This window comes from Lissotriton vulgaris, chromosome 3_1, assembly GCF_964263255.1.
Source record: "Lissotriton vulgaris chromosome 3_1, aLisVul1.2, whole genome shotgun sequence".
In the NCBI taxonomy this organism is placed as follows: Eukaryota; Metazoa; Chordata; class Amphibia; order Caudata; family Salamandridae; genus Lissotriton; species Lissotriton vulgaris.
The window spans coordinates 734188409-734216301 of record NC_141689.1 but is presented as its reverse complement, the minus strand read 5'-3'; the positions used below and the strand labels follow the sequence as shown (position 1 = coordinate 734216301).

The following is a 27893-nucleotide window of genomic DNA, read 5'->3' as shown; positions in this document are numbered from 1 at the left end:
GCCCTTCAGGAATTTTTTAATAATCCTTGCGGACCAAAGTGAAGGACCTGAAGACGTCCGCCTGAATCTAGAGATGGCTGCTAGATGTACTTTGACAGAAGAACAAGCCAAACCTGACTTAGCCAGAGAAAGAATATATGGCAAAAGCTGATGCGGAGCTGAAGTGTATGGATGAATATCCCGCCTCTGACACCAGAGACAGAACCGCTTCCATTTCGCCCGAAAAGTTTTGTTTGTATTCGGAGCCCGGTCCCGAGACAGAATAACCTTACACTCTTCTGTGAGGTTCAAATCCTGGAATTCTCTGTACTCAGGAGCCACGCGGTCAATTGGAGTGAGCTCAGGTCTGGATGAAGCACTTGACCCTGAGACATTGTCAAAAGAGACTGAATCGGCAGCAGGTGAATCGGTTGATCCTGAGACAGCAGGAGGAGTTCCGTGTACCAGAACTGTTGGGCCACGCTTGTGCAATTAAAATCATTTTGCAAGGTTCCGCCTTGAGTTTCCTGATCAGCCTCAGGATTAGTGAAATTGGAGGAAAGGCGTAGACAAATGCGCTGCACCAAGCTATCAAAAGTGAATTCCCCAAGGACCCCCCTTGGTGATCCCCGTTTGCAACCCCAGAGAACACCAAATGCCAGTTCCATGCAAAAATGTCTATGGTTGGGGTTCCCCAAACTGAAAAGATCTCCTCGAGAATGGTCTGGTCTAATTCCCACTCATGACTGATGGATCTTTGGCGACCCCACGCATCCGCTGTTGAATTGAGTGAACCTGCAAGGTGCTCTGCAGTAAGAGCAATGTTGTGGAGAAATGCGCAGTTCCAAATTCTGTGCTTCTTTTGAAAGAGCCCGGGATCTTGCCCCGCCCGGTTTGTTTATATAGTGCATGGCCATGGGAGATGGAGGAAGCGTGAAGGTTAGACCTCTTGAGATGTTGTCTTTTACCAATCACCATCTGCTTGCTTTTTTCATTGCTGAAGTCACCGTGATTCTGTCATCGAACGAGCCTTCCGCTTGGCACCATTGCCTGTCCAGTTGCTCTTGTAGTGGACGCATTTGAAGCCTGCAGTGCGGAATCAATGGTATGCAGGATGATATCGATCCAAGCAGGGACTTGTAGAGATGGACCAACAGTGATTTCCCCTTTTGACGAGCTGACAGAACAAGTTTGTTCTGACATTCCTCCGATGGAAATGCCTTGCAGCGATTTGTGTCCAGGATAGAGCCTAGAAACTTTGCTGACCTGGATGGAAGAAGGATCGATTTCTCCTTGTGGAGTTGAAGGCCCCGTTGGTTGAAAAGTTGAAAGCAGCTTGTGACCGTCCTGGAAGCTGCCTGGAAAGATGGAGCTTTTAGCAGCCAATCGTCTCGGTAGGGAAAGACCTCTAGAGATTGTTTTCTGAGAAACGCTGCCACTGGAGCCAGTACCTTTGTAAATATCCTTGGTGCGGACCGGAGACCAAAAGGAAGCACTTTGAACTGAAAGTGGCTCTTGCCTACTGTGAAGCGTAGGTATTGCCCGTGAGCTGGGTGGATCAGCACATGGAAGTATGCATCCTCTAAAGCCAGAGTCGCCATGTAGTCTCCTGGATTCAGTAGACCTAGAATATCCTGAAGGGTGACTATCTTGAAGGATAGCTTTATGAGATAGGTGTTGAGCTCCCTTAGATCTAATATTGGACGCCACTTTTCCTTTGTCTTGCGAACCAGGAAGAACCTGGAATAAAACCCTTTCCCCCTTTGGGAGTGAGGTACAGGTTCTATTGCCTCCTTGATGAAAAGTTGGTGGGCTTCGAGACGTAAAAGTCCTAGATGTTTCGACTCGTTGGCGCCCGGAGCTCTGGCTGGAGGAAGCTGTTGAAACTCCAAAGTGTGGCCACCCTTAATGATATTCAGAACCCACTGGTCTGATGTAATAACCTTCCAGCTGCGTAGACAATGAGAAATCCTGCCCCCCACTGATGTTATCGGAATGGTAGGAACAGTAGAAAGAGCCATGAAGCCGCTATTGTCGCTTAGAATTGTCTCTCCCTTGACGCCCTCTTGATGGCTGGCGAGGGAAAGACGCCGACTGGCCTTGGCACTGTGTGTATTGTGGCTTGTAAGATTGCGAGGACTGCGAGTACGAAGAGTAGCGCTGTTGATTGCCACCTCTGTACGAAGAAAAAAACTCTCCCTCTCGCACCACTGAAAGGAACTTTGCGGTAATTCAATGTCCCCAAGGACCTTGCCGTGTCCGTGTCTTTCTTGATGCCTTGAAGGGCATCATCTACATGCTTTCCAAAAAGCATCACTCCGTCGTAAGGTAAGTCCAAGATCTTATTTTGAACTTCCTGGCGAAACCAGGTTGCCCGTAACCAGCCCCGACGCCTTGGAACTGCTGAACCCCCTAGTGCACGGAAAGCTGTAGTTGCTATGTCCATAGCACAATCCAACACCTTTGAGGAGGAATGCTCTCCTTCCACCAGTATCTTCCTGGCCTCATCTTTCGATCCATCTGGAAGTTGGTCCACAAACAGGGATAAATCGCACCACATCTGGGGGATCATATCTGCCCAAGATAGTAAGAGCATTAGGAGCTCGAACCAAGAGGCTGGCCATAGAAGAGAATCTCTTTCCCACATTGTCCAGACGTCTCCCTTCCTTGTCTGGCGGTGTTGTAAGTGGTGTCGATGGATTTTTGGACTTGCTTTGCGCTGCCTGGAAAATAACTGAGTCCGGCGTCGGCTGACCAGTCAGGCAAGCGGGACTACCTTCTGGAGCTTTATATTTCTTCTCCAGCCGGGGAAGAACAGGAATGACTGTTGCAGGATTCTGCATCACTTTAGTACCTTCCAACCATACATGTTCGATTATTGGAATTGAACGAACTGATTTTCTGTAAGGTTCCTTGAAGTCATAAAGGAAACAGTCTGATTGTACTGTCGTAATAGGAAGGCCAAATCTCTTGGACGCCCTTTCCATAAAATTATGGAAACCTCCAATGTCAGCTGGAGGGGAGGTAGCAGTATCGGGGCCTGGTGACTCCGGATCCTGAATGACATCATCGTCCCAACCTCTATCCGGGTCATGAGGAGGATCAACCTGAGGATCTCCATCCGATGAGATATCATCATCCTGAACAGTCACAACCTCCTGATAGCTCTCTCTGGGTTCTGGTTCCGAAACTCGAGAAACCAAAGGCGTCACTGCAACTGCAGGAGTAGTAGGGATGGATTGAGAAGGAGGACGCTGTTGCTGTTACGTAGTTTGCAACGGAAACCTCCTTTTGTAATCTTGTAGCATTAATTGCAAGTCTGTTATAAGAGAGGACAGCAATGCCACCATATCCTCATGTGATTTTTGTGGAGGCCTTTCTTGCTGAACAAACTGGCGCTCTTCAGCATAGCACTCATCAGAATCCGAATCCTGATACTTTACTTGTAATTCAGATGGGCTATAGGCATCTCCATAAGGATCATCCTCATCGTCATCAGACTCCTCATCCAGAAGCAAAGTGGGAGGCAAAGGTGTTACACGCCGAGGAGATGTCATCTCTGGGGTAATTTGCTGCCTCTTTATAGATATGCGGACCCTTTGAATCGTCGACTGACTCGTCGTCGACGGAAACGTCGGCGAAATCGTAGTTGACGGGATAGTCGACGGAAGATTGATCGTCGCCGGAGGGTTGATAGTGGACGGTGCCGTGGACGAGCTCGTCGTCATCATGGCTGCCGTTGTCGTCTACATTGTCCTTGTCGTCGACACTACCTTAGTCGTCATTATCGTAGACGTTGAAAATGTAGACACCATCATCGACTAGCAGGAAACCGGTACCTCAAACGTCGACGAAGATATCAACGCCGCTGACGAAGCTGCAGTCGGGTCGACGGACGTGGTTTCTTGTCTGATCTTCCTTCCTGAGGGACAGCAGAAGGTTTCTTGCCTCCCTTCTCCTTTTCAGATGGTGGAGAAGTAACAGAAACACCTTTCTTCACCTGCTTAGCTGTCTGTGTCTCCTCAGTCTGTTCCAGCCTCTCCTTTACACCTCGGTGAGGAGATTTTATGGGACTAGCCCTTTCAGACCTATCAGAGGTCTTTTGTAAGGCTTTCACAGGGGGCTCAGTAGAAGTTGAAGGGGATGACCTACCCCTCTTCTTGGATCTCCTGGAGGACGCAGCTGAGGAAGAATCCTCACTGTCAGATGACAACCTCCTTACGTGACTTCATTTTCTGCAGCCAAGTCAACAAGTGGCCTTCCCTGTCTCAAGGTCTTTGTAGAGAATGTTCTGCAGATTTTACAATTTGTGGCCTTGTGGTCCGGGTACAAGCAGTAGATACAGTCCTCATGCTTGTCCTCCACAAACAGCCTCTTTTTAGAACAGGTAGCACAAGCTATAAATAACGCCTTCTTCTCCTTGTCAGACATATCAAAGTTGAAGGAATGGAAAAAGAATCCAATCTGAAAAGAAAACTGAGCAGAGCTCAGTGGAGACTCCCTAGCACAACGTGCGGTAGAAAATCGGAGGCTCTGAGGCTCTCTCAGGAGGGTTCTATGGGGTGAGGCTGTTCTGATTAGTTGTTGCAGAATGTTGGTCTCTTTTACAAAAAGTGGTGGATAAGCTACAAAATGAGATGAGGCCTAAACCTAGTTTTCTGTTTTGTACTTACTGCTATGATATTTTTTATTTACCGAGGCTCCCATTCCGACGACGGGGGAATGATACAAAGCATAGGAATCTATGAAAGTTCTAATACTGGGGCAACCGGAACTGGTATTGGGCTTGGCCTACCGCAAATCTCACAAACCTCTGGAAAGATTCTTGAATCCGCACATGAAGGTAGGTGTCCTGCAAGTCTATAAAGGCTAAATAATCTCATGGTTTTACCAGAGAAATAATTGTCAGGAGTGTCACCATGCAAACATGAATTGTCTTTATCTATAGATTCAACCATTTCAGGTCTAGCACAGGCCGAAATTAACTGGACACCTTTTGTGCCACAAACAGACTGGAGTACATTCCTGTCTCCGCCTTTAGGCTTTGCATAATAGCCTTTTTGCTAAGAAGTGTCCACGCCCTCTAAGAGCACAGCGGTTGATAGTGTTTTGGTACTTGAGTCACAAGTACATCTGTTTCTAGAGAGACACTTGACAATCCTATGGCATAGCCAGCTCTCCTTATGCCCAGTATTCTTTTTATCTGTGACAGTTTTCTCCCAGACCTGAATAAACTGTAAAATCCTTATTCCAACTGATTCAATAACCTTCCTATCTTGATTATCAGGACTTCTTGGCTTGTCTAGCCCCTTTGAAAGAATTTTGCTTCCTAGAATACCGCTTGGGCTGGTACTTCCTTCTCCTGTAGAATGAGGATCTGGATTCTTTCGCGGCAGACCGATTTACCCTTTTTAGGGCATTTCATGGTTTTTATACTTAAATACTTTGGAAATCATTGCATCCAATACTCTTCAAATAGCATGCTTCCCTCAAATGGTATCTTCAGCAGTGCAGATTTCCCCATTGCACTAGTCTTCCAATCTCTCATCCACAGACTCCAAATGATTTCTCGGTCTGATAGAACCAGAAGAAATTGCAGTAATATGTCCCATGTCAGATACCTGGCAAAAGCAGGAACTGTTTTTGCCAGGTATACCAAAAGCTCAGAATATTCTTGACCCTACTGAATTGCTATGGCCAGTTTATTAGAGCCTTTCACTAAAGACTGAGCTGTTTAAGTTGAACTGGTTCCAGCTTATTGTGGATCTTTAAAGATCGACATTCAATGGGCAGCAACATGGCGGGCACATAGTGACAGCTAGCAGCAGCAAGCGGACCAGTGGCTATACTATGGAATGGACCAACCTGTGAAGATGCCAGTGGACATGGATACTTTCCACAGCTTCTTTAGAGTTCCTGGGGCTTGTCCTCGACCGGTGCTAATTTTGAGGGGCCTTGCTGTCTTTAGGTGTCTGACGGCGGCAGTCTTATCCCATTTGGACTGCTCTCTCTGCTGTGACTCAACCTGCAGGATGGGGCCCAAGACTGTTAGCGGAGTCCAGAAGGCAAAGGCGGTCCGCCCCTCCATCCAGGCGGGCTCGCTAGGGCAATGAGAAGAAGCTGCGGTGCCGATCCCGTGGATTCCCCAGGGATCGGGGCTGAGCAAAATGGGAGTGGTGGTGCTGCCAGCCCTACACGTCCAGCTGGCTAGTCTGTTTCAGACCTGACCCCCTTAGGAGCTCAACAAGACCAGCAGGAGCAGGAAGAGACTGTAGGGAATGCACTGAAACAGCATAAACCCGCAGAGACAGTCCCTTCAGCGCCACAAGATTGATCCAGCCCTCGTCTTCTGCCTTATGGCAATAAAATCTTGGCAGCAGGACCCCTTGCTACGGAGCATGATAAAAGGTATGCAGGAGTTATTTTCTACCCAGCCCCCGTTAAAGGCAATGTAACTACCACAAACAGTAACTCCCTAACCATGGGTGAGGGACTCATGGTAAATACTAGGACTCTTGGGGCTAAAGTTCTGCTGTGGCTCTCACAAGGGGGAATACAAGTTTGGCTCGGCCGTTCTAACCACCACTGGAAATCACACTCAATCAACACTATTTTAACCCGATTCTGCTACTAGTGTGTCATTAGGCCAGAATAAAGAACTGTGGGCTTAGCAACGTTTGGATTGAAGCGGAGGGACTGAGGCTACCAAATCTGAGATTAGGGATTGTTTTTTTTTGCTATCCAACTTGGCGGAGGGGTCTGTGAAGGGGTCAGACCCGTCCTCGAGCCTTAGCAGGAGTGACAATCATCTTGAAGATGGCAAAAAGAGCAGCATTATGACCCCTCACAAGATAGGCTAAAAGTCAAATCAGAGAATCTCAAAATGAAAGGATCTAGCCTAGGACTTCACACCTACAGAGGGTCTGGCTGGCTCCTCCTATATGAATCTACAGGGGGTAGGCGGTTCTGACTCCACTACGCTAGATGCTATCTACCAAGTAGTCTCAATGCATCACGAGGAGACACGTCAAGATAGTTCCAAGGCTCAGACTGCATCGAGGAAAGTTCAAGGGGTGGTCAGAAAATTAAAAAAAAAAAAGTGTAATCTCATTGGTGATCGCCTTACAGATCTTGAGACTAGAACTGCAGTGGCAGACAGATCTCTCTGTTACTAAAGCACAAGCTGTGGATCACAAAGTGCGACTAGTGGATATACAGTGGAAGCTAGGAGAACAAGTAAATCGCCGGAGACGCAACAATCTCCGCTTGCTTGGGCCCCCAAAAGGGGTGGAGGGCTTGAATATTTGGACCTTTGTCAGAGAACTTTTACGGACAGCCCTTCCGGAACTGTCAGGTTGGATTTGGGCACAAGAAGTCCAGTGGGGCCATAAGGTACCCCTTATACTAAGACAACCTCTTAGGGAGGGAGAGAGGCCTAGGGGTATTCTGATCTACCTCAGAAGTTCTCCGCAGACAAGCCATCTCAGTGAAAGCAAGACCTGAATCATAGCACCTTAGTGGAAATATTTTGTTTTTGTCTGACTAGACTATTGTCATGCTATGGTCGAGTGAGCTGGCGCCGGAGGCAGATGATAAAACCTTTCCAGAATCTAAATGCACAGGCTTATGTGATCAACCCAGCCTGCCTTCAAGTGATCTGGCAGGGCAATATTCGCTTTTCACCTCGGAGGTTAAGGCAAAGGAGTTCTTAAATGGCATCAAGCTGTAACAGCTAATAAAAAGAAAAAAAGTGAATGTGATACAGAGCTATAAGCCTACTCTGCAAATCTTGGTAATAAGGGCTCTGATGTCAGGAATAGCATTGGGCTTAAGAGTAGGGGAAGAAATAGGGACTCCCCTTCATTGCATCAGTTTATTATTGAACATTTAGTGTCCAATACCTTTATATGCATTTATGCATTTTCTTTATGCACACCTTTTTTTTTTACTATTGTGTAAATATCAGCATTATCCATGGGTCACATGCGCTGCTTCCATCTCCTCCCAGACTGCTTAGCGGTCTGTTAGCTTCTCAGGGTGGTGAGGGTTCATGGGGGGGCGGGAGGGGGGAGTTTGGGCGGTTCTGGGCTAGGGGAGCTCACGGGGTGGCAGAGGGAAAGGGGGGTTTCCAAAATAAAACAAACTGAGCAGAAACTAAAAATTGGTCCGATGCATTTATTTTGTAGTAAAATTAATAAAAGATATATTAAGAACAGCAAGAGTTTCTGAATATAGTTCATATGCTAAAATTGTTATATACTCTGAATGTAGGGGCTTGAATGATAGGAAAAAATGGACAAGGGTGGCAGAGTTTTTGCGGGTAGTAGCCCCTGATGTTATTTGTATGCAAGAGAGGCATATTCCACAGGAGAAAAAGAAGTTGATGACAATGAGGGGATGCAACTTGCTGGTATGTTCTTCACGGAGAAATAATAATCAGGGGGTGGCCATATTAGCCAAACTGCAGATAGGGCTGGTTAGGCGTAAAATCATGGATACCCAAGGTAGGTGGGGGTTAGGCGAACTTGAGGAAAGGGTTTGTAATTTGTGTCGTTTATGGATCAAATCAAGATGACCCAAAGATACTGGAGGATCTCGAGGTTGAATTCGCATCTTGGCCACAGCCGCTGGTCGTATGCTGAGACTTCAACATACATCAAGCTACTGGTCTCCATTGAGGGCAACAATATCAATTGAAGGAACATTGCATATATAGAGCGTTAACATCCCTTATGGATAGTCACTTTCTGATAGCTACATTGAGTCATTAACATCCTAGTGATCCAGGGTACACTTACTACTCTTGCCTCCAAAACAAATACGTATGTCTTGATTATTTTTTTTATTCCAACAAGATTATTGAGGAAAAGTAGAATCAGGAAACTCCAGAGGGTTGTTTCACTAGTTTTGGAGGTTGAAGTCCAAGCAACCAATCAACATCGTAAAAAGTTGTGCTTGTAAATTCCACATTTGTTGAGCACATTAGGAACTGGGTATAGGGCTTCGACAACATTAATATATATAGCGCTTCACATGCCATAGTATGGGACACTTTCAAGGCTGGCCTCGGGGGGGGGGGGGGCGAATTATTCGCTTCGGCACTCAGGAAAGGAGACAGCTCCAGGCTGAAAAAGAAAGACTGCTGAGGGAATTGGCAGAGGCGGAGCAAGAACATGTGCTGCAGATATCACAGGGGCGGGGGGTGGCTTGAACCCAGCTCATAATTATCACTTTGAAGACAGAAATGAACAGGTAGCTGAACCGGAGAATGGCTGAGAAATATCAAACCCATAGGAATGAAATAGACAAATTCAGAGAGTTAGTTGGTAGAATGCCTGCGTTCCATATAAGGAACAAAGAAGCCAGAAGTAGGATAGCCTCAAAACAGAAGGATGGAAGCTATACAGAGATCAGTGATATACTTGGGATATTCCAGGAATTTTAAAAGGTTTTATACAAAGCAGGTGAAGGGCTACCTTCGGATATCACTCAATCTCTGAAGGGGATCTTGGGTGGCTCTAGATCAATCTGCTAGGGCGGGGCTAAAAGCAGAAATAACATTTGAGGTGTTCATAGCAGCCATAAAACATCTGTCTTCGGGGAAAGCTGCCGGGCCTGATAAAATGCCCATTAAATTTTATAAAATACTTCAACCCAAACTAGCCCCGATCCCATTAGATCTGTGTCTGGGGGTGCAATATATTGGGATCCCCCCGGAATCATGAAAAGGTATGGATAGTGTAATATTCCCCAAGAAAGGTAAAAGCCCAGATAATCCAGCCTTGTACAGTCCAATTTCACTGAGAAATACAGATGCAAAGATCTACTCGTGGCAAATCGTAGCAACTTGGCTGGGTAGGGTCATAGCTCATTTAGTGTCACCATGGGACCTTGGGTTTATTCCTGGCAGAGGGACTACAGATTATATACTGCGGGTGAAATCCCCTGTTCTACATTACAGCAGGGACAGGAGGACGGATGGCTATGACTACTCGATGCCGAGAAGGCATTTGATCGGGTGGATTAGAGTTTCTTGTGGGGTATATAAGCATTAAGGGGTTTTGGTCCCCAAATAATCACTGCTACCAAAGCTATGTATTCCTCTCCATATGCACAAATTCAACTAATTGGAGGGGAATCAGATGTCAAAGGTTTCGTGGGGGACTAGGCAGGGGTGTCCGTGATCCCCTATCCTATTTGCACTTTATATAAACTCTCGGATTGAAAAGATTACAAATAACCAGGGGATAAGGCCTATAATCAGTGAAGGTGATGAGACTCAGGTTCTTGCATATGCCAACAACATTGCTATGGTTACCACTGACCCCAAAGGAGAAATCAGGGACATAGCAGCTATGGCCAAAGAGTGTGCTAAAATCTCAGGCTATTCTTTGAACAAAAGTAAAACACAGATCTGTACAGATAATCTCATTTTTCAAGACCCTCTACGTGTCGATTCAGTCGTGTATCTTGGAGTCGGTATTAGCCCCGAAGTAACTACCAAACCAAAAATTAATTGACCCTTTGATTGAGGAAATATCAGCTGACCTATGACGCATAAATTGGCTGCACTCAGTTATTGGTAGGGCTAATGTTTTTAAAATGACCATGCTGCCCACGGTTCTAGAACGCTTTCGATCATTACCAATGAAATAATATTGAAAACCCTGGATACTATATTTATCAATTTTATTTGGCAGTAAGGTGAGGTGCTCAATAAAGTATCTCTCTCTCTCCCACAGAGGCGGGGGGGGGGGCTGACAATACCTAACAGACTATTATTGGGCGGCCATTATACAACAGACGTATAACTTATTCCTTGCAGAAAATAAGGAAAGGACAGATCAGCAGAGCCACAGCAGACTCCCAACAATATACAAACTTGCCTTGGGAAGAAGGGCTGGTGGACAGCTGTTGCGGCAGTCGGAGCCAAACTATTTACAAAAAGTATGTTTTAAGATTGAATTTAGTGCATGGAAGATGTGGAGTCAAGTCTGCAGAGTTATGAATTTCCCTAAATATAGCAGATATTCAGGCGCTTCTCTTTTTCCTTCGCTTGTCTAGGTTGTAACGGTTAGACCACGAGAGCGCTGTGGTCAGACAGTAATTAGGGACATACTCCACTTAGGCCAACCACTTCCTTTTACCTCTCTACAGCAAAGGTTTGGTATCCCGGAAACTCAGTGTTTCAAATATATACAAATTAGGTAGTTCTGTAACAACACCAGGGATGATATAGGCATTGATAAAATACCTTTGATGGAGGTAATCACCCGTGGTGGTTGTAAAATAAGATACATTTCTAGCTTTATTTCAGAAAAACTCCCGGATGACCTTGAAAAAATTGAGGCCAACTGGGCTAGGAAGCTTGGCAACCCGAAAGTTGATGTAGATAATGCTTTGGCACTAGCCGCAAAGATATTCTTATCAGGGAGCTTGAAGGCGCAAAATTTCTGAACGTTATTTAATCTATATTTTACACTGGTCAAACTCTTTGAATGGGAAAAGAGAATAGACAAGTGCCCTAGATGTATGGAAGGCCCAGCTACTCAGATTCACATGTTTTTTGATTGTGCCAGGTTATTACCTTTAAAAAGCAGGGTTGGAGCTATTTTGGAAAGGACTGTTCGGGATTATGATCAGATTTAGCCCAAGTCAAATGATTTGGGGCATGATAATATTGGTCTTAATACAACTCAGACATAGTTTATATTTATCTCAGTAGCTGTTGCTAAGATACTAATCGCTGCAAGGTGGAAGTACTCGGATCCTCCCTCGTTTCAGGCTTGGTTGCTTGCTGTATACAAACAGGAGATGCCCCTCAGCGAATGCAGGGGTAGACCATCAGGAAGCTAGGGTCCCCTGTTATGGAGTGGAAAGATAATACGGACCATGCAGCAGAACAACTGGTTCAGTGCTAATGATACCGCAATGGCTACTTACTAACACCAAATACTTATTTAGTAAATCAGGGTAGGACCCTTAGCTGTTGAGGCTTTGCGTCCCTCCAGGCTTTCATTCAAGAATGGTATCCTTTAGGTTAACAATATTGTTGATATTGGATGTACTGTACTGTAGAATCTGTAGGAAACATTAATTAGGCTGGTCTTAATGCGGCTATTTTTTGTATTTATTTAATGGTATACAAATGTATATACGAGATATGAATTGTTATTGAAAACATTTATGTATAATGCATAATCTGGAATGCTCTGGGTTTAATAAATAAAAAATTAACTGGTTCCAGCTTTAATAGCCAAATTCATTGCAGTAAAGGATCTCTTCATTGCTGAATCCACCTTTTTATCTGAAGCATCAGGGGAAGGGAATAGTCCAGGTTGACAGTGGTTTTACCAATTAACGTTGATTATATTGAATGTACCTTTATATGATGAGAAGAGAGCCCACCCTCTTCTAACATATACACCTTCTGTAAAAAAGGTGGGGATGGAGAGCCTATAAACCTCCTTCCAGTCCCTCTTTACCAAGTCTAAAATTCGGTCATGAAATAGCATTGCCATTGAGGAAGATTGACTATATTGTGGAAATAATGAATCATCTCCATCATACAACCAAAAAGGAGAAAAGCCTAGATTGTCCCACACAAGTGACAACATCTCTCCATCTCCGGTCTTCACATATTTCCCAGAGGATGTGGACGACCGCTCCATGTCTGAGACAGATGAGTCTGGATCATCATGATGTGCGGAACCAGAACAACCACGTATTGTCTGTCCTTTAGGTCTGCCTGCTATGTCCCGTTTAACTGCCTCCTCAATTATATTTTGAAGCTCAGCCCAGTCTGTGAGAGGAGGAACAACCACATTAGCAGGAGGGGAGTTATCTGCACATGACTCTTTTAGTTGCTCTCTTCCCCTACATTGTCTAGGAAGAACAAAGGCGTAGAAAACAGCTGAAAAGCACAGGAGGGGAGTACAGGGATGGATAGAGTTTTTATATGGGTAGCTTGGTATTGGTTCCTATGTAGCAGTACTGCCTCACCTGTGTGAACTAAAGCGAGGGAATAGAACTTGGCATAATGCAATCACTGGGAAGCAATAGGAGCATTACACTTCAGAAACAGCATTACATAAGGTAATTACCTTATTCTACTAATGAATACCTTCCATCAGATCACTCATGTTTGAAAGATTTCCTTGCAGTGCACTCTAAAAGGAGGTCAGAGGAATATAACAACCACTCCACCCTAGAAGGTTCTGCGTAACAGCTCTAGCATAGCCACCCTTACTTCTAGATCATGAATCTAGACTAATGCCCTGTAAAGGTCAACAAGGCAGACTAAGTTGCTGCTTGACAATGCCTACTAACGGCACCCCTAGTCAAGGCAGCGATAGCTGCATTTCTTCTAGTGGAATTCACTCGGATCCCTTCCAGAGGGTCTTTGCTCACTCGAGAACAACATTTTGAGACAGAGAACTATCTAATGGGACATGGTTCACCACCGAGTTGCCTTCCCTTTTTTGTTAGCAGCAATACCAATAAACAATTTGTCATTGATAAGATCCTTAATCCTGTAGTGACCATATCATCCTAGAATATAGCGTTTGCAAATGCTCTCCATCTTCAATTGGATGAGGAGGAAGAAAAAAAAAAAGGCATAGTGCCCTTACTGCTAGAATTAGAGATGTTACAACTTTTGGAAAAACGCCGGTTGTCTCCTTTAATAAGTTTTGTCTAGAAAAGACTTGTCCCTCTATAAGAATGCCTGGGTAGGAAGACCGTAGATATATAGGTGAGCAACCCAATATACCCTTGCGGGCTCGGGCAAGGTTAGTTCAAGGAGAGTTGGCCAGCAAGGGGTTTTGTTGATTAGCTAGTTTACAGCACCATAGGGACCTGCATTACATCATAAGAGTACCCGGATATGAAATAAATCAATGGCTGTTTTGGATTTATTAATTTCTTAGAAAAAGTCCAGCAAAATCAGAACATTAAAGTGTTACCACACTAACACCATATATACATTAGATAAGAGAAAAGAACAGAAAGACCAGGATTTTGTGTTATTTGAGAATTATTATTCAAATCAAGCAGGGTACATACATAGATATTATTTAGATATTCAAGGTATTGTTAGTATCATCCTTAAACATATCTAAACATTAAGTCCAAACTGCTCAAACATAAATACAATGATTTCAACCCAAGAATCAGAAGAAAATCAAAGCAAGGTAAAAACACAAAATATGCAGAGATGGACTGAAGTAGTCGACGTTTCGGTCTTTTTGAAGATTTTCACAAGACCATCATCAGGACAGAAAGGTTATATATACAAATGATGACCCTTTAGATTTCTTGAGTATACGTCTATAAGTATTTGAGACTACCGCAACACTTTAAATCGTGGCGTTGGTTCAGGGCAGACACTGATTCTTAAATGCCCAAATGTCACTCTGAATTTATCAGGAAAAAACACGTGATTGACAATGGATCGGAATTTAGCCCTACACTCACAACCAGGGCCTAGGTATTCAGAGGCTTCACTGACAAGGCTTGGAGTTTACATGCTCTTCTTGCTGATGAGAAGGCGATAACAAAAGCCACCGTTAAGACCAGAAATGGTAGATAATAAGTATGCATAGTCTCAAAGGGCAAAGCCATCAGAAAAGTTATCACCAGAGTCAGGTCTTACTGTGGCATAACAAACTGAAGCAAGTAAGCATAGGAAAATGGTCCTCTGAAAGTGACTTGAAAGAGAAAATTTGAACAGAAATATCCAGAAATACTGAAACTATTACTCTTCACTGTTTGCACATTAAGTTAATCTTCATCTAACATTTGTGTAAACCATAGGGAATCACTCCTTTTCAACTGTAATGGATTCAGCTCATGCTTTGTGCACCATGCCATGAAACAATTTAATCAAAATACACATACAGATTTATCAGAGGGCCTCTTAATGACCAATGCTAAAATGACAAATCTCCTCATCAAGCAATAAGTAAGGGCCCTGGAGGTCCCTGTGTCAACTGTGAAAAATGTCAACTCCACATGGGGGCACGAGGTTACTTATTAAGACCTAGAGTCTATTGGCCATTTTCTTTGTGCTCTTCCAGGTCATTACAGTACTACCAAGAGAAACTGGCCTCTTAATCCCATGGTATTTAGAAAATTACACATTTAAATCTAAGAGTCTACATTTTTGTCAACTCTGAGTCGCTGCGTCAAAAAAAAGCCACATTAATACTTCAAGGTGCAAAAATATAGATTACTTTCTGAAAGTGCAAGAAATGTGCGCATAAAGTGCATGTATTGAATAGCAACCACTCCCTGCTAATGATTTCATTACAATCTGGAGGCGATCATTATGCATATACCTTTTATTGCTGCCTCAGCTACTGCAGCCTTTTAAAGAACATAAATCACAAAACATTTAGTTTGCAATGGAATCTTCAGAGTACATAAACTCTTGTCCCACAACCACATTCCTCTTTTATTGGCTGTTTCTTCAGAAAAGTACATCTTCATATTTCTATTGTTAATTTCAGTGCAAGTATTCACTTTACTTTTAGTCATTCCAATGTATGGATTGACCATTAACTTTAATGTTTCTAGTGCTAGGGTTCTCTGCAAAGGATTCAGATTCAGAAAATCTGTTCATATTACAAGTGAAAACGCATTTAACTCAAAAGTGTGTGTTAAATAACACATATTTACATAAGAAATATAAGCGTACATAAGAAATATGATAATACATATGAAAGAATGTGCAGATTTAAATTAGCTTAACTGTCGATGACATGTTAACTGCAAATAATACACTTGCATTAAAAGGTCTGGTTTTCCCCACGTTGAGCTCTTGTTTTGCAGGAGATATTTTTCTCTGTTGCTGCAGATGTTGTACCTTTTCAGAAGCATTTTTTAGTTAGTGAACAAACATTTTTTTTAATTACACAACGGATAGTGAGGTTCTCACAGGGAGGAGTGGCAACAGGAAGGAGGATTCATGGGAAGAAATGAGTGAGCCGCAAAATGTGGATGAAGTATCTTTTCATGGACTTGTGTCTGTGGCCTGTTGTGAAGACATGAGAAACTGGAGTTTACCTACTCCCAAGGGTTTACTGAAATCCTATTGGATGTTTCGAACGAACAATATAATGCACATTACCAGCTACAATATTGTGTGTTTATATTAATGCATGCTCCTAGAGTAGGGGGGAGGGGTCTTCTCTCACTTGCATTTCGTGGATATTCATCTCTGTGTTATCTTGAGACCAGATCTCTCTTCTTGGGAGATTGCTTTTGAGCCTATTACCTGTTTTATTAGAGGTCTGCTGATTTATAGCTGAAAAGGCATTTCAGCTTAATATTTTCTTTATTTGATGTGCAAAGGCATTATGCTTATGCATTTATTCTCTTGTCGGAACTCTTTATTGCGTTCCTGAACTGACACCTTAATTCTAGCTCAATCCAATTTAATTTAGATTAGGTAAACTCCTTTATGGAACACACTTGCTGTATTATTACAATATTAATTGTTATACTTACAAATATTGTATTCTTCCTTACATTGAAATATTGATTATTGGATTATATCTATTTCTGATGCGGATTCCTAATAGACATATTGAATAAATAATAAAACAAATAAATAGAATAAAACTCCGACAAATTCTTTGACTGTACTAAATGGTTGTCTTTTATATGTTTTTTGATGTAGACAATTGCTCCTTTTACCTTTTTATCGATTAACAAAAAGTCCATACATCAATTGGTGGGGCGATTTAATTATCACACCTGAAAATTAAGATAAAGAAAACCCCACCTTGTTAATTCTGGAGACTTTCTCAAGATAATTCCATCTGAGCAGGTGTTTGTAGTTAAACATAGTGCAATATAATCAAGTGGCATCTATAAACTTTATAGTCTAAAAGAGAGCTAATCTAAAAGAATTCTGGGATATGGAGTACTTGTACACAAGGCCTGTGCAGAAGATATGTCTAGTTATATATAAAGTTCTCTAGTTAGCAAATTATCCTGCGCTTTGGATGAGACTGACATCTTCATGGGATATTCTCAGATGGATCGCATTGTACTTAGATAATCTGCCTACCTCCCTTCACCTTGGAACTAAAGAGCACCACCTGCGACGTCCCTAAAGACTCATCCCTCAGTCCCACCCTCTTGAATACTCCTAGCCAACAGCATCAGAACCTATGATCTCAACATAATAGAATACGCCGACAATGCTCTCAGCAGACCCCCATCACCACGCCGATTAACTTTCACAAATGTCTCAAACGCATAAAGAATGTCGCTGACTGGATGAAGACAAACTGTCTAAAGTTCAAGACCAAAGTGCTGATCTTTGGCAACAACCCTTCCCCTGGGAAGAGCACATGGTGGTCCGCTGAAACTGGGACCCACTCCCACACAGACAGACTATGCCCGCAACCTTGGCGTCATCCTGGACAGCAAACTCACCATGAAATGACAGATCAATGCAGTCGCTTAAGCCTGCTTCCATACTCTCTGCATGCTCTGAAAAATGTTCAAATGGTTCCCCATCAGCATTAGGAAAATAGTCACTCAAGCCCTAGTCACCAGCCGGATGGATTACGGAAACTCATTGAACGCAGGTACCACCACCAAACTCATGAGGAGACTCCAAATGATACAGAATTCAGCAACAAGACTCATCCTCCACCGGACCAAATGAACCCACACCACCCCCCCACCCTCATGGCTTCCTTTCCAGAAAAGATGCCAATTCAAGTGGTTGACTGACACCTACATATCCCTCTACGACCACGGACCAGCATACACCAACCACTGCCTGAACTTCCAACATCCCTCCAGAGAACTCTGATCCACCTCCCTCGCCCAGACACCACACATCTGCTGAAGACTCAGTGAAGGCAGTTCATTCTCCTACCTCGACGCCAAGTCCTAAAACAGCCCCCCCTCCCACCTCCCCTCTGGACATCACCCTCTGACAGAATTCAGACCTGGCTTTTCAACTTAGACCTGCAACCTTGCGCCTGGATACCCTCATGGGTGAAGAGCAGCGCTGTACAAATACAGAGTGATGATGATGATTTTTTGCAACAGGTTGACATTTTTTATCTATCAAATATGAAACCATTCACAAAAAAAGACTGCACAATCGGTAGCGAAGATGCTTCCACATAGTTATAGGTTTAATCATTTTATTTAAATGACCCCAGCAGTACAAAGCTGCAGCACCTTTGCTACTATCCTTCCTGGTCTCCTCTAACTGCCATCTGACCTTCCTTCGTCATGGAACTCCATGACAACACAGCCATGCACATTCCAATACCACAAATGACTTCTTCATGGAATATTCTGCACCAGCTTGAATTTTGTCAAATATGAAACAATTCAAATAAAAATACTTTATAAAAGATCCAAGTGTTGAAATCAATTTTCATTGAGTTCAACAGTCATTAACAGGAGGCTGATGAAATATTTATAAATGAAGTAGATACAAATCTTACCATTTGCTTCTGAACTTTAGAAAGTTCTTCCTTACTCGGAGAACCATTTACATCCATGAGTGTCTGTCCTGCAATCGTTTTTCCTGTTGTCAGTTTTTCTGAAACAGCGATCATTTCAAAGCACTGAAAATAACAAAAACAGTTTTGTATGAAAAAAATACGTATTGAATAAGTTACAATTACAGTTGTGATTTTTACAGAGTGGGGGGCAAATTTTCTAAACTGCTGAAAAAAAGTAATAATCTCAGTCTGAGTTTCAGGAAGTGATGGTTTCCAGGTACCAGGTAATGTATGCATCTACCAAAATCTGTGCATTGCAGCTCGAGACATTCATAGTGCATGGTCAATTTTGCTACAACACAAGCTTCGCGCATGCTAATGGAGAGAGGTCCTCAGATCAGGAATGGCACCACTCCTGATCATTTGCAGGTTCAGCGAGCTCTCGATTGGTGTGACCTCTTGAGTGCAGTTGCCAAAATCTGGATCTCCTTTCCAACAAGAGCCAGAAAGCTCAGGCGGGAAGGGAACTTTAATTCTGAAGCACTAGTCAACACTTGGCTTTTCTTCCCAGCAATATGATTTTCACCTCCGCACTACTAATAATTTGACGATCTAACATGGAATGCTTGATGCATAAACCAATGGCTGGAAAACTGAAGTGCTATCCCTTCTCTCTTCTAGATCACTCGTGCAGAGTCATAGAACCAAATCTAAAGCAACAAGATTGAAGCACCCTTCCAACCTCACCCAAAGCAACTCCTATAGGCCACATTATAGACCCCTCTGGCGATCGTGCACGTACATTCGCCACGCTCAGCACTTATAGAATTTTCCATTAAATACAGTCATGTTCCCACACTTTTACTATGCATTGGTTAATTTATTTGTCAGTTAAAAATGGCTGGGAAGGGGTTGTCTAGGGTATTTAATGTGTTTGGCATCAATGCAAAGGTCATCCAGCCAAAGATTTGAGTTAGTTGCTTGAGGGCAAGCTGTATCAATACGGTCTTATATCAAAACTCCAGGCTAAAAGAATCAAGATTATGAACAGAGTTTCGGAAAATGAAATTCATACAAGCCACATAATGTTTGCTGTCCCCTAGATCTCTACTTTTTAGTAATGCTGAGGATTGGGAGGGTTTCCTGGATGTCAACTCTCCCCAGACCCAAAAGGTGCAGCCATCCTAAATGGAAAGTGGGACCAAAAAGATTGGTTTGTACCCGTACTTGGAAAGTGGCTAGGATTGCCCTGATTCCAGGAGAAGCTGTCCACTCCTAGCACTCTTTTAAAATCCCTTCCTTGGTTTTTAGTAGGCTCTCTTACCTTCCCTCGTCCGCGTTGGTAGATCGTGTCCCCCATCTACCCTGACCCCTCCACCCCCCCAACCCCCGGGTGCAGAAAGACTGTCGACAGCCCAGGGTTGGATGGGTGGCCCAATGCAGGATGGGCTGACGACCCACCGGATGCATGACATTATAACGCATGCTTTTACCACGCATGCCTTTACAACGCGGTTTTTACAACGATAACCTTTACAACGCATAGTGCTTTGGGGTGCTGGATAGTGAATAGTTTAATTTACTATTCCAACTCCAGTCCCCGTGGACACTAGGGAAGGTGTTGGATAGTAAATTAAACTTATTCCCTATCCTAGAGCGCCCCCCCAGTGCAATGCATTGTAATGGTTGCGTTGTAAAAGTTGTGTCGTAAAGGCACTGCGTGGTAAAAGTTGCGTTGTAAAGGAGGTTTCCTCCACCCACCCATTTGGTTTCTTTAAAATCCTTACTCTGGTTTCTAGCAAGCGTTCTGCCTTATGGAATGGACAGATTTGGGATCCCCCCCCCCCAATCTGCCAAGCCCATAGGGGTAGAATGTCTCTAGGTAAAGAGAGTAGCCTTGACCTATGCTGAGGGGCGCTTCCTTCAGTGAGGCCATCACTTGTCCAATAGAGTACATTCCTGCTCCGAGAAGGCACTCCACACGACAGTGACATTGCAAAGAACATGCAGGCCACATAGTATGCACTAAAGTGGTTAAATGTCAGGGTGTGTGCAAGAGCGAAACTTATGGAGCTGGGGACTCTGGTACCCAGAGAATAGGATCAGGTGTGGTGAAATAGAAATCAAGCCATACAATTTAGCCTAAGAGTAGGGAATATGGAAACCTATAAACTCATTTAAATGCTCCTCCCAAACTCTAGTGGGATATATATTCAAATTAATTAAAATGGAATCCAGGGCCACTGAGTGATGTCCACGGATTTGATTGGTATAGACTGTTGTGGATCAGTGGTGATTGGTGATATGCAAAAATGGTGGGGGACAATACGAGCAGTAGTTAAGTGAGCACCAGTCGCATTACATTATTTAAATATTTAAAAAAAAACATTTATAACAGGAATATTAAATGTTTAAAAGTTTAACTTACCTTAGAAGGCTGCAGCATGTCCCAGGACATCCTTGATGTCCTCCAGTCCCTGGCTCAGAGTAGGAGGTTCCACAGTCAACTCCCAAATCCAATACAGATGCTGCTCTCATACTCTTAATGATGTTAAGCAGCAGGAGTTAAGCACCAGGATTGGCTGGAGCGGGCTGGTTCATCACTCCTAGAGGCGCTGGAGGCCTGTGTCTGCTCTCCACCTAGCTGTCTAAGACAGCTGCTGGGTTGGAGACGTATGAATTGTGCATGCCGTGCTAGCCATCGCAGGATAGTCTACCAAATCCATATGCGTACTTCAAACTGAAGTGGCCATTCCTCACTGCTGCCAATCAGCAGCAGGGGCACACTAACCCCAACCCGCACTCGTTCAGCTGGTAGAGTGAAAAATAAAATGTTAATAAAATCATTTAATTACGATTTTATTTCTCAAGCTTATTGCGCCCCTGGGTGGAGGGGGTTGGGGGGGGGGAGGGGATTATGTGCCTCTGCCCTTATGAGGGACTTCCACTGCAGCGGATAAACAAAGACACTGTGGGCATAGGAGCCGCAGGATACATATAAGTGAACTACGATGTTATGGTATGTTATATAAACTTATATCGCACCCAGAACTCCGAGGAGTGTCCCGGCGCGAGCCTGAAAAGGGTCAGAAACGGAGTCGGAGGAAAGAGCTAGAAAATAAAAGGTTCTCAACTTTTTCTTAAAGTAGATAGGATCTTTGATGCCATGTACGGCCAGTGGCAATGCATTCCAAGCCAGCACAGATATCGGAACAAAGGAACTCCCGCCAAGCCTCTGGCGATTGAAACGAGGGGTCTGCACCAAAAGGTGGGAGGAAGAAAGCTTTGTACAATTGAAAACATTTCTTTTGAGTTATTGTTAGCCTGGTATATATGTTAAGTAAAGTATCAACTTTTTGCTGCCGCAATAGCAGCTTTTTTGTTTAGCTCCAAGAGTGCGTTTCGCCAAAGGGCAGTAGTAGCTGGAACGCCAAGCCCTCTCCAGAACCTTGCACTCGTGTTTCAGAGTTTTAAGCTCCGGTAGAAACCAAGGTTTAGAAGTGGATTCCCTTGCCAGCTTAGGCAGGCGTGGTGAAGATAGCAAAGACACTGAATCAGCAATCCATTTAGTAAACCCGGTCATACTCCCTTCAAGATCTTGCTGAAGGGGGGGCCTAGAGGCAGCCAAAGAGCTCTTAAATTGGAAAGGATCAATTTTACAGAACGTTGGAGGACGAAGGCAGCGCGTAGGCTGTGCTGGCTGAGTAACCTCCCAGGAGAAATAGATAAGAAAGTGGTTGGACCAGGGGACAGGGGAGGGCTAGGCCACCTGAACAGGAAAATTGGAGGAGATGGGATCTAAGATATGGCCAACTTGAGAGACCCATTGAGAGAGACGGGCTAGTTGAAGGGAGTCAAGGAAATCCACAGTCTTTAGCATCTTTTTGATCAAGGTGGAGATTCACATCTCCCAGGACCATGTAGTGGGAGAAGCGCAGTGCTCACTCAGCTATGACATCCCCACAAGATTTAAGAAAGGCACTAGCTGGACCAGGGGGCGGTAGATGAGGGAGCCACCTAATGTAAAGTGATCAGAGAAGTGGATACTAAAATCCAAAATCTCGCACTCACCCCATAGGCTAGGGGCTTTACTGAAGAACCCAATTATCCCTGTACAAGATTGCTAAACCACCCTCTCTACCAACTGGACGGTCAACCCGACAAAGCTTAAAGCCAGCAGGGGTAGCCAGCACAACAATTGGGTTGGGGGTCTAGCATCAAGCCGGGCCTCTGTGACAAACAGCAGATCCAAAGATTTATAAGAGACCAAGTCAAAGACATCAGTGTGGTGCTACCTCAGTGATCTAGCATTTATGAGGGCAGCTCTAATGCGCAAGCATCTTGTGGATTTGGTGTGCGGTTTGATCGGCAAAAACTCTAGTTTTGGAGCAAAACCACAGGCTGCGGAAACAAAGTCCGATTTGAAAGGCATAGTGCTGCAACTGTAGGAGAGGCAAGGAGGGGGCTGAAGCACTTTTAGAGATTCACCAGATAGTCGGTAGTGTGTCCCATCTGCCGGCGCGCAACGGGCAGCATAACTGGCCCTGACCGCGGATAGGCGCAGACTGGCTTGCCTGCGGCACACCCACTACGCGCGTCCACTGTGCGTCCGAGCACAGCCCATTAAGTAGGGTTTAATGGAGGTGGCGTGCAGCGACTAGAGCGCTGCTGGGTGAGGCACAGCCAAAGTGGCCGTCGAGAACTAGCTGGCCCCGACCGAGGGCAATGTGCAATTGAGAAGGAGTATAACACTCAGTATGGAGAGAACAGCAATTCAAATTGTTAAAAAGGAGTTGAACACTCCAAGCAAATAAAAACGGCAAGTTAAAATTCACAATTTCCCAAACAAATATCCCCCAGCAGCATATCAATCAGTGGCAACAAAGACAAGGTTTCTTTCTGCTAATTTTTTTTTTTAAAATACGATCTTATCAGACTATGATCACTGCTACTTGATCAATATCGCTCTTTCAATTTCATTTGCTATAAAAACCGATTAAGAATTCGACTTATCAGATAGTGGTTTTAAAAATCACTGCTAGAGAAAATCTGAGTTAATGTATGGTTTTTTCTGAATGGCAGAGATTTCAGGAGGAAAGGTTCATCATTTGAGAGAGCCATGACCTCATGAGATTCTTAACTTTTTGCCAGAAGGTGAGGTGCGCACCTATGAATTACTGTTTTATACAGGCTGGATAGCGCCAAAGATTATTATGAGTAATATGATAAAAGTATTTGCTCGCATGCGCCAATGCATGAAGTGCCGCCTTCCACGGGGACCAAGTGCACTTTCAGTAGACCAGATTTGTCATAGTCAAGCCTCGAAAGAACTAAAGAATGAACCACGGTCTCTCTTTTTTTCAACAGATTTTATTAATTTTCTGATCTGTACCGCTGGCATTGCACGTTGTCAAAGACATACGTCTCCATCATTGAATATATAACATTATCCAGTTATTTTCCAAGAATTCTTACATTAATTCTTCTACAGTGGAACATGGTTGCATGTATCTGTATTACATTCAGGATCATTCCATAGCTTCCATGTCTATTCTTTAGGTGCATACAGCTGGATACGAATTCGTATTACATTCTAGTTGTCTAGTTGGCAAACACTATCCTACTTAGAAATTCCCCCCTCCCTCTTCCCTGCGTACTCCGGCCTGTTACTAGTCGGTTATTACAACACCTTACCTCTGTTTCTTACCCTCAAATGATTTAATATACTATAAATCGCATTATCAACAGCAATTATCTACTACCTTTCGTGTCTTTCTCATCCCCTGGTGTTACATATCATATCCAGTACATATCTAGTTCCTGCACTGGATCCTTCCCACCTTTTTAACTAATTGAAACCTCAGTTGCTATAAGCTCGTCTAACATCACATTCCACTCCATTGAGATAGGTTTCTTATGTAGCCCTCTGTGTTCCTCCCTCTTCTGTTCAATACTTTCCGCTTTACCCCATCTAACCATCTCATTATCCCTATCCATGCTTAGGACGAGCCCAGCTCGTCATGAGGCACAGTGGAGCTGTGCTCATGACGAGCTAGGCTCGTCATAACGGCCGCGGCACACCCCGTGCAGCAAATTGTACACCGTGCGGGCGTTCTATTGGAGTGGGCGGAGTCATGATGAGCCCAGCTCCACTGGGCAGCATGACGCGCTGGACTCGTCATGACCACTGCCTCACCGCACGCGCCCCCCCCCCACCCCCCCACACCGTGGGGGAATTACCCCCACTGTGAAGGGGTTAAGTCAATCCGATACTGCTGGTGCTTTTTTCGCATTCCATCTCATGGTTATTGTTCGTTTCGCTAAGATCAGTGCTAAATTAACAAATCTATATGTGGGATTCCCACTTTTAGGCTGAGGGCTAAGGCCCAAAATAGATTGTTCTAGTGATATTTCCTTTCGTTCTGGGGCCACCATGTTTAGTATTGTATTTATCGTGAACCAATATGGTATCAGTCTGGGACAGGTCCATAACATATGTAAGAGGTCCGCTTCAGCTTCAGCTTTCTGGCATCGTGGGCATTCATCCGCTAGGTCTGGGAACATCACACTTAGTCTGTTGGGGGACAAGTACGCTCAGTGCAATATCATTAGTTGGATAAATTTAAACTTCGGGTTGCGTGATACCTCCTCGGGTGCTCAAGTATTACACTACATTCTTTGTTGGTTAATGAACTACGGCCTTGATGTCTTGTTCTAGGATGAAAGGTTTTATGCTGAACAGTAGGCCCAGTTGAAATGAGGCACTAATGGCCAGACTATTTATAGGAGATTGCAGATCGAGGTCCCTGCGCCTAAATCCAGGGATTCAAAGTTATTTCCCCCAAATACGAAATAACATACAGAGCCAGGAACACTGATTGAAATCCAAATTTTCTTTTACCTTTCCAGCAGAATGAATGGGCACACATGCATAGTTTTACTAAGCATCTGCAAAGTACAGGTAAATGGGTGTGTGTGGGTGTGCGCTTTTAGAATGCCCTTTTCATTTTTGGAGGGAGGCAAGAGGGGGTGATAGAGAGGGGAAAGAGGATGGGCAAGTATGCTGCCCACAACTTCTTCCTACAGTCCAAGTTCTTTCTAGGTCCAGACCCCGTAGACATCCTTGGCATGGTATTCCACCAAACTTTTTCCCTCCACTTCCTAACTTTCCTGAACTCGTTTTTTGTTAGCATTAGGACTCGTGTACACAAGCACTTTAGCATTGATTAGCAGTGTTAAAGTGTACAATCTTAAAACAAAGTAAAATTGTTGTACACCCAATTGGTGCATTTAATTTACTTGCAAGTCCTAGTAAATGATACTACCTATACTCACATGCTCACTACACCACTGGATTCAAGCTAGCCTGGCTGATGATAAAGGGTGATGCCCTGAAACTGGTCCCAGGATGCTAGTTTCCGGTCCAGGGAGGACCTGGCTTGGCAGTGCGGGCTGGACTGTTCCCACAAGGAACAGGGTCAAGACTGATTTGCATATGGTTGGATCCAAACTGGAGTGGTGTGGTGAGCAAAAGAATGATGGATGAAACCCAGATCCTTGTGACTGGGGGAGAATGTTTGCATTGTCCAGCATTCCGTCCATCAATTGTTTCCCTATACCTATACCTATACCTATACCTATACCCACGGCCTGTAAATTCAAATGCCAATTGTGAGCAGCAGCACTCATTGTGCCATCCACTACAGTAGCCCTGTAAAACCTGTCTCAGGGGTGCCACTGCAGTCTGTTGTGCAGTCTTAAACTGCACTTTCAGCCTGGCAAAATAAACATTTTGCCAAGCCTAAAATTCTTTTTTTATTAACACTTAGAAGCCACCACTAGGGGAGGCCCCTAAAGGCTCAGAGCAGGTTAAATGGTATTTGAAAAGTTAAACATGTGAGTTTAAATTTGATCTGTCCTATCGACAAAAAACTTCCAAAATCGTTTTTTTTTACTGTGGTAAGGCTCTCTCATACACTAACACTGGGTTGCCTTATTACGTTTAATAAGTGCTAGCGTCCAATTGGGAACAAGTAGAGTAATGATGCTTGCACTGTAATAAATTGTAATTTAAATTCCTCTTTGATGAGTAATATTTTAAGTTGCATTTTTTTTTGTTTAAGACGTCTTTATTGATTTCCACAAAAAGAACAAATGAGCCATTGTGCTCCACTAAGTTGCATTTTTTTAAATGCCAGTTGGCATTTCTGCCTAAATCAACTGTGCCTTTTTCCCAGTGTTCTGAGTCACACGACTTTGAATGACTTTACTGTTGTGAATTGTGTATAACTTACAGACAGTGAGACAAAGGAAGCCTAGGTGTGAGGGGAGAGGATGACCTTGTCTGCAGCACACAAAGGAACCCGACACCAGGCCTGCCTTTGTCTTTGTCACCCTACACAGTTTGGAGCCAGGACCAGGGGGAGGGAAAGAACCAACCAGAAACAGCTTTGGGGGAGGTCCTGTAGTTGCCCCACCCAAAGGCTGGCACCAGGGTATAAAACTGGGACATTCAGAACCTCTCATCAGAGCACTCCTAGATATGTGGGTTATTCAGAAGGACTGTCCAGTTGTCAGAGGGAGAGGGATTACTGACTGAAGGAGGATTGACCTGCCTCTCTTGAGGCTACCCACAGTGATTCCAAGGGTCAGTTGGCTGACCTCCTGTTTGAGTTACCGGGACACAAGCTTCCAGAGGTCTCACTGGAACTGCCCTGCTGACCACCACCAACTGGACCTCCGTGGGCCCTGCTGTTGGCCTCTGCTGGAGTGAATCCTGAATCTCAAAGAGGTGACATCCATGCCCTGGACCCTTGACTGGCATCAGTGTGAACTCCTCCTAAAGAAAAGATGAAGATACCGAAGGTTTTGGCTCCTTGCAACCATGAAGGGACCTCTTCAAGCCTACACAAAGCTCCCCGGAGACCTGCTCCTTGCACTGAAAGCGACCGTCCCTGACAAAAGGCAAGGAGAGAAACTAACTTTGTGCCAAAAGTAAAGGCAATGACGATCAACCGTAGCAAAGCCCTAGTGATGACCCACTCTTTGAACTACAACAACAACCTGCTCCTCGTGCCAACAGCCTCCTCCTTGTGGCCCCGCCAACACAAACCATACTCTGCGCACATAACTTAAGGTAGCGTAGGTAACCTGGTCTCTGTATCGGACCTACACTCCACTGCAGTTTGCCTGAACTTGGGACTTCCATTATTTAGCTTGACCAGATAAACTAGAGTAGCACTTTGCGCGATTTTCACATAAAACTTTAAAAGCTCATATCTCTAGTTCTGTTGAAAGGATTTTTGTCATTTTGAAGTCATTTAATTTGCCAGTATTCACTATGTATCTAAATTGCTTTGGTATGTTTGTGTTTTCACTTCACAAAAAAAAAAAAAATTATATTATATATATATATATATATATATATATATATAT

The 27893-nt window shown here is 44.0% G+C and overlaps 1 protein-coding gene across 4 annotated transcripts in view; it reads right to left on the bottom strand.

The window, feature by feature from the left end:
• The window catches only part of ARL14EPL (ARF like GTPase 14 effector protein like), a 282948-nt gene that overhangs the window by 19093 nt on the left and 235962 nt on the right, over positions 1-27893 (bottom strand). For all 4 annotated transcript variants that reach the window (XM_086963021.1, XM_086963022.1, XM_086963020.1 and 1 more), the window contains one exon: positions 18459-18581. In XM_086963021.1, coding sequence (XP_086819147.1) covers positions 18459-18572 — 114 coding nt within the window. In that variant the 5' untranslated portion in view covers positions 18573-18581. The remainder of the gene's footprint in view (positions 1-18458; positions 18582-27893) is intronic.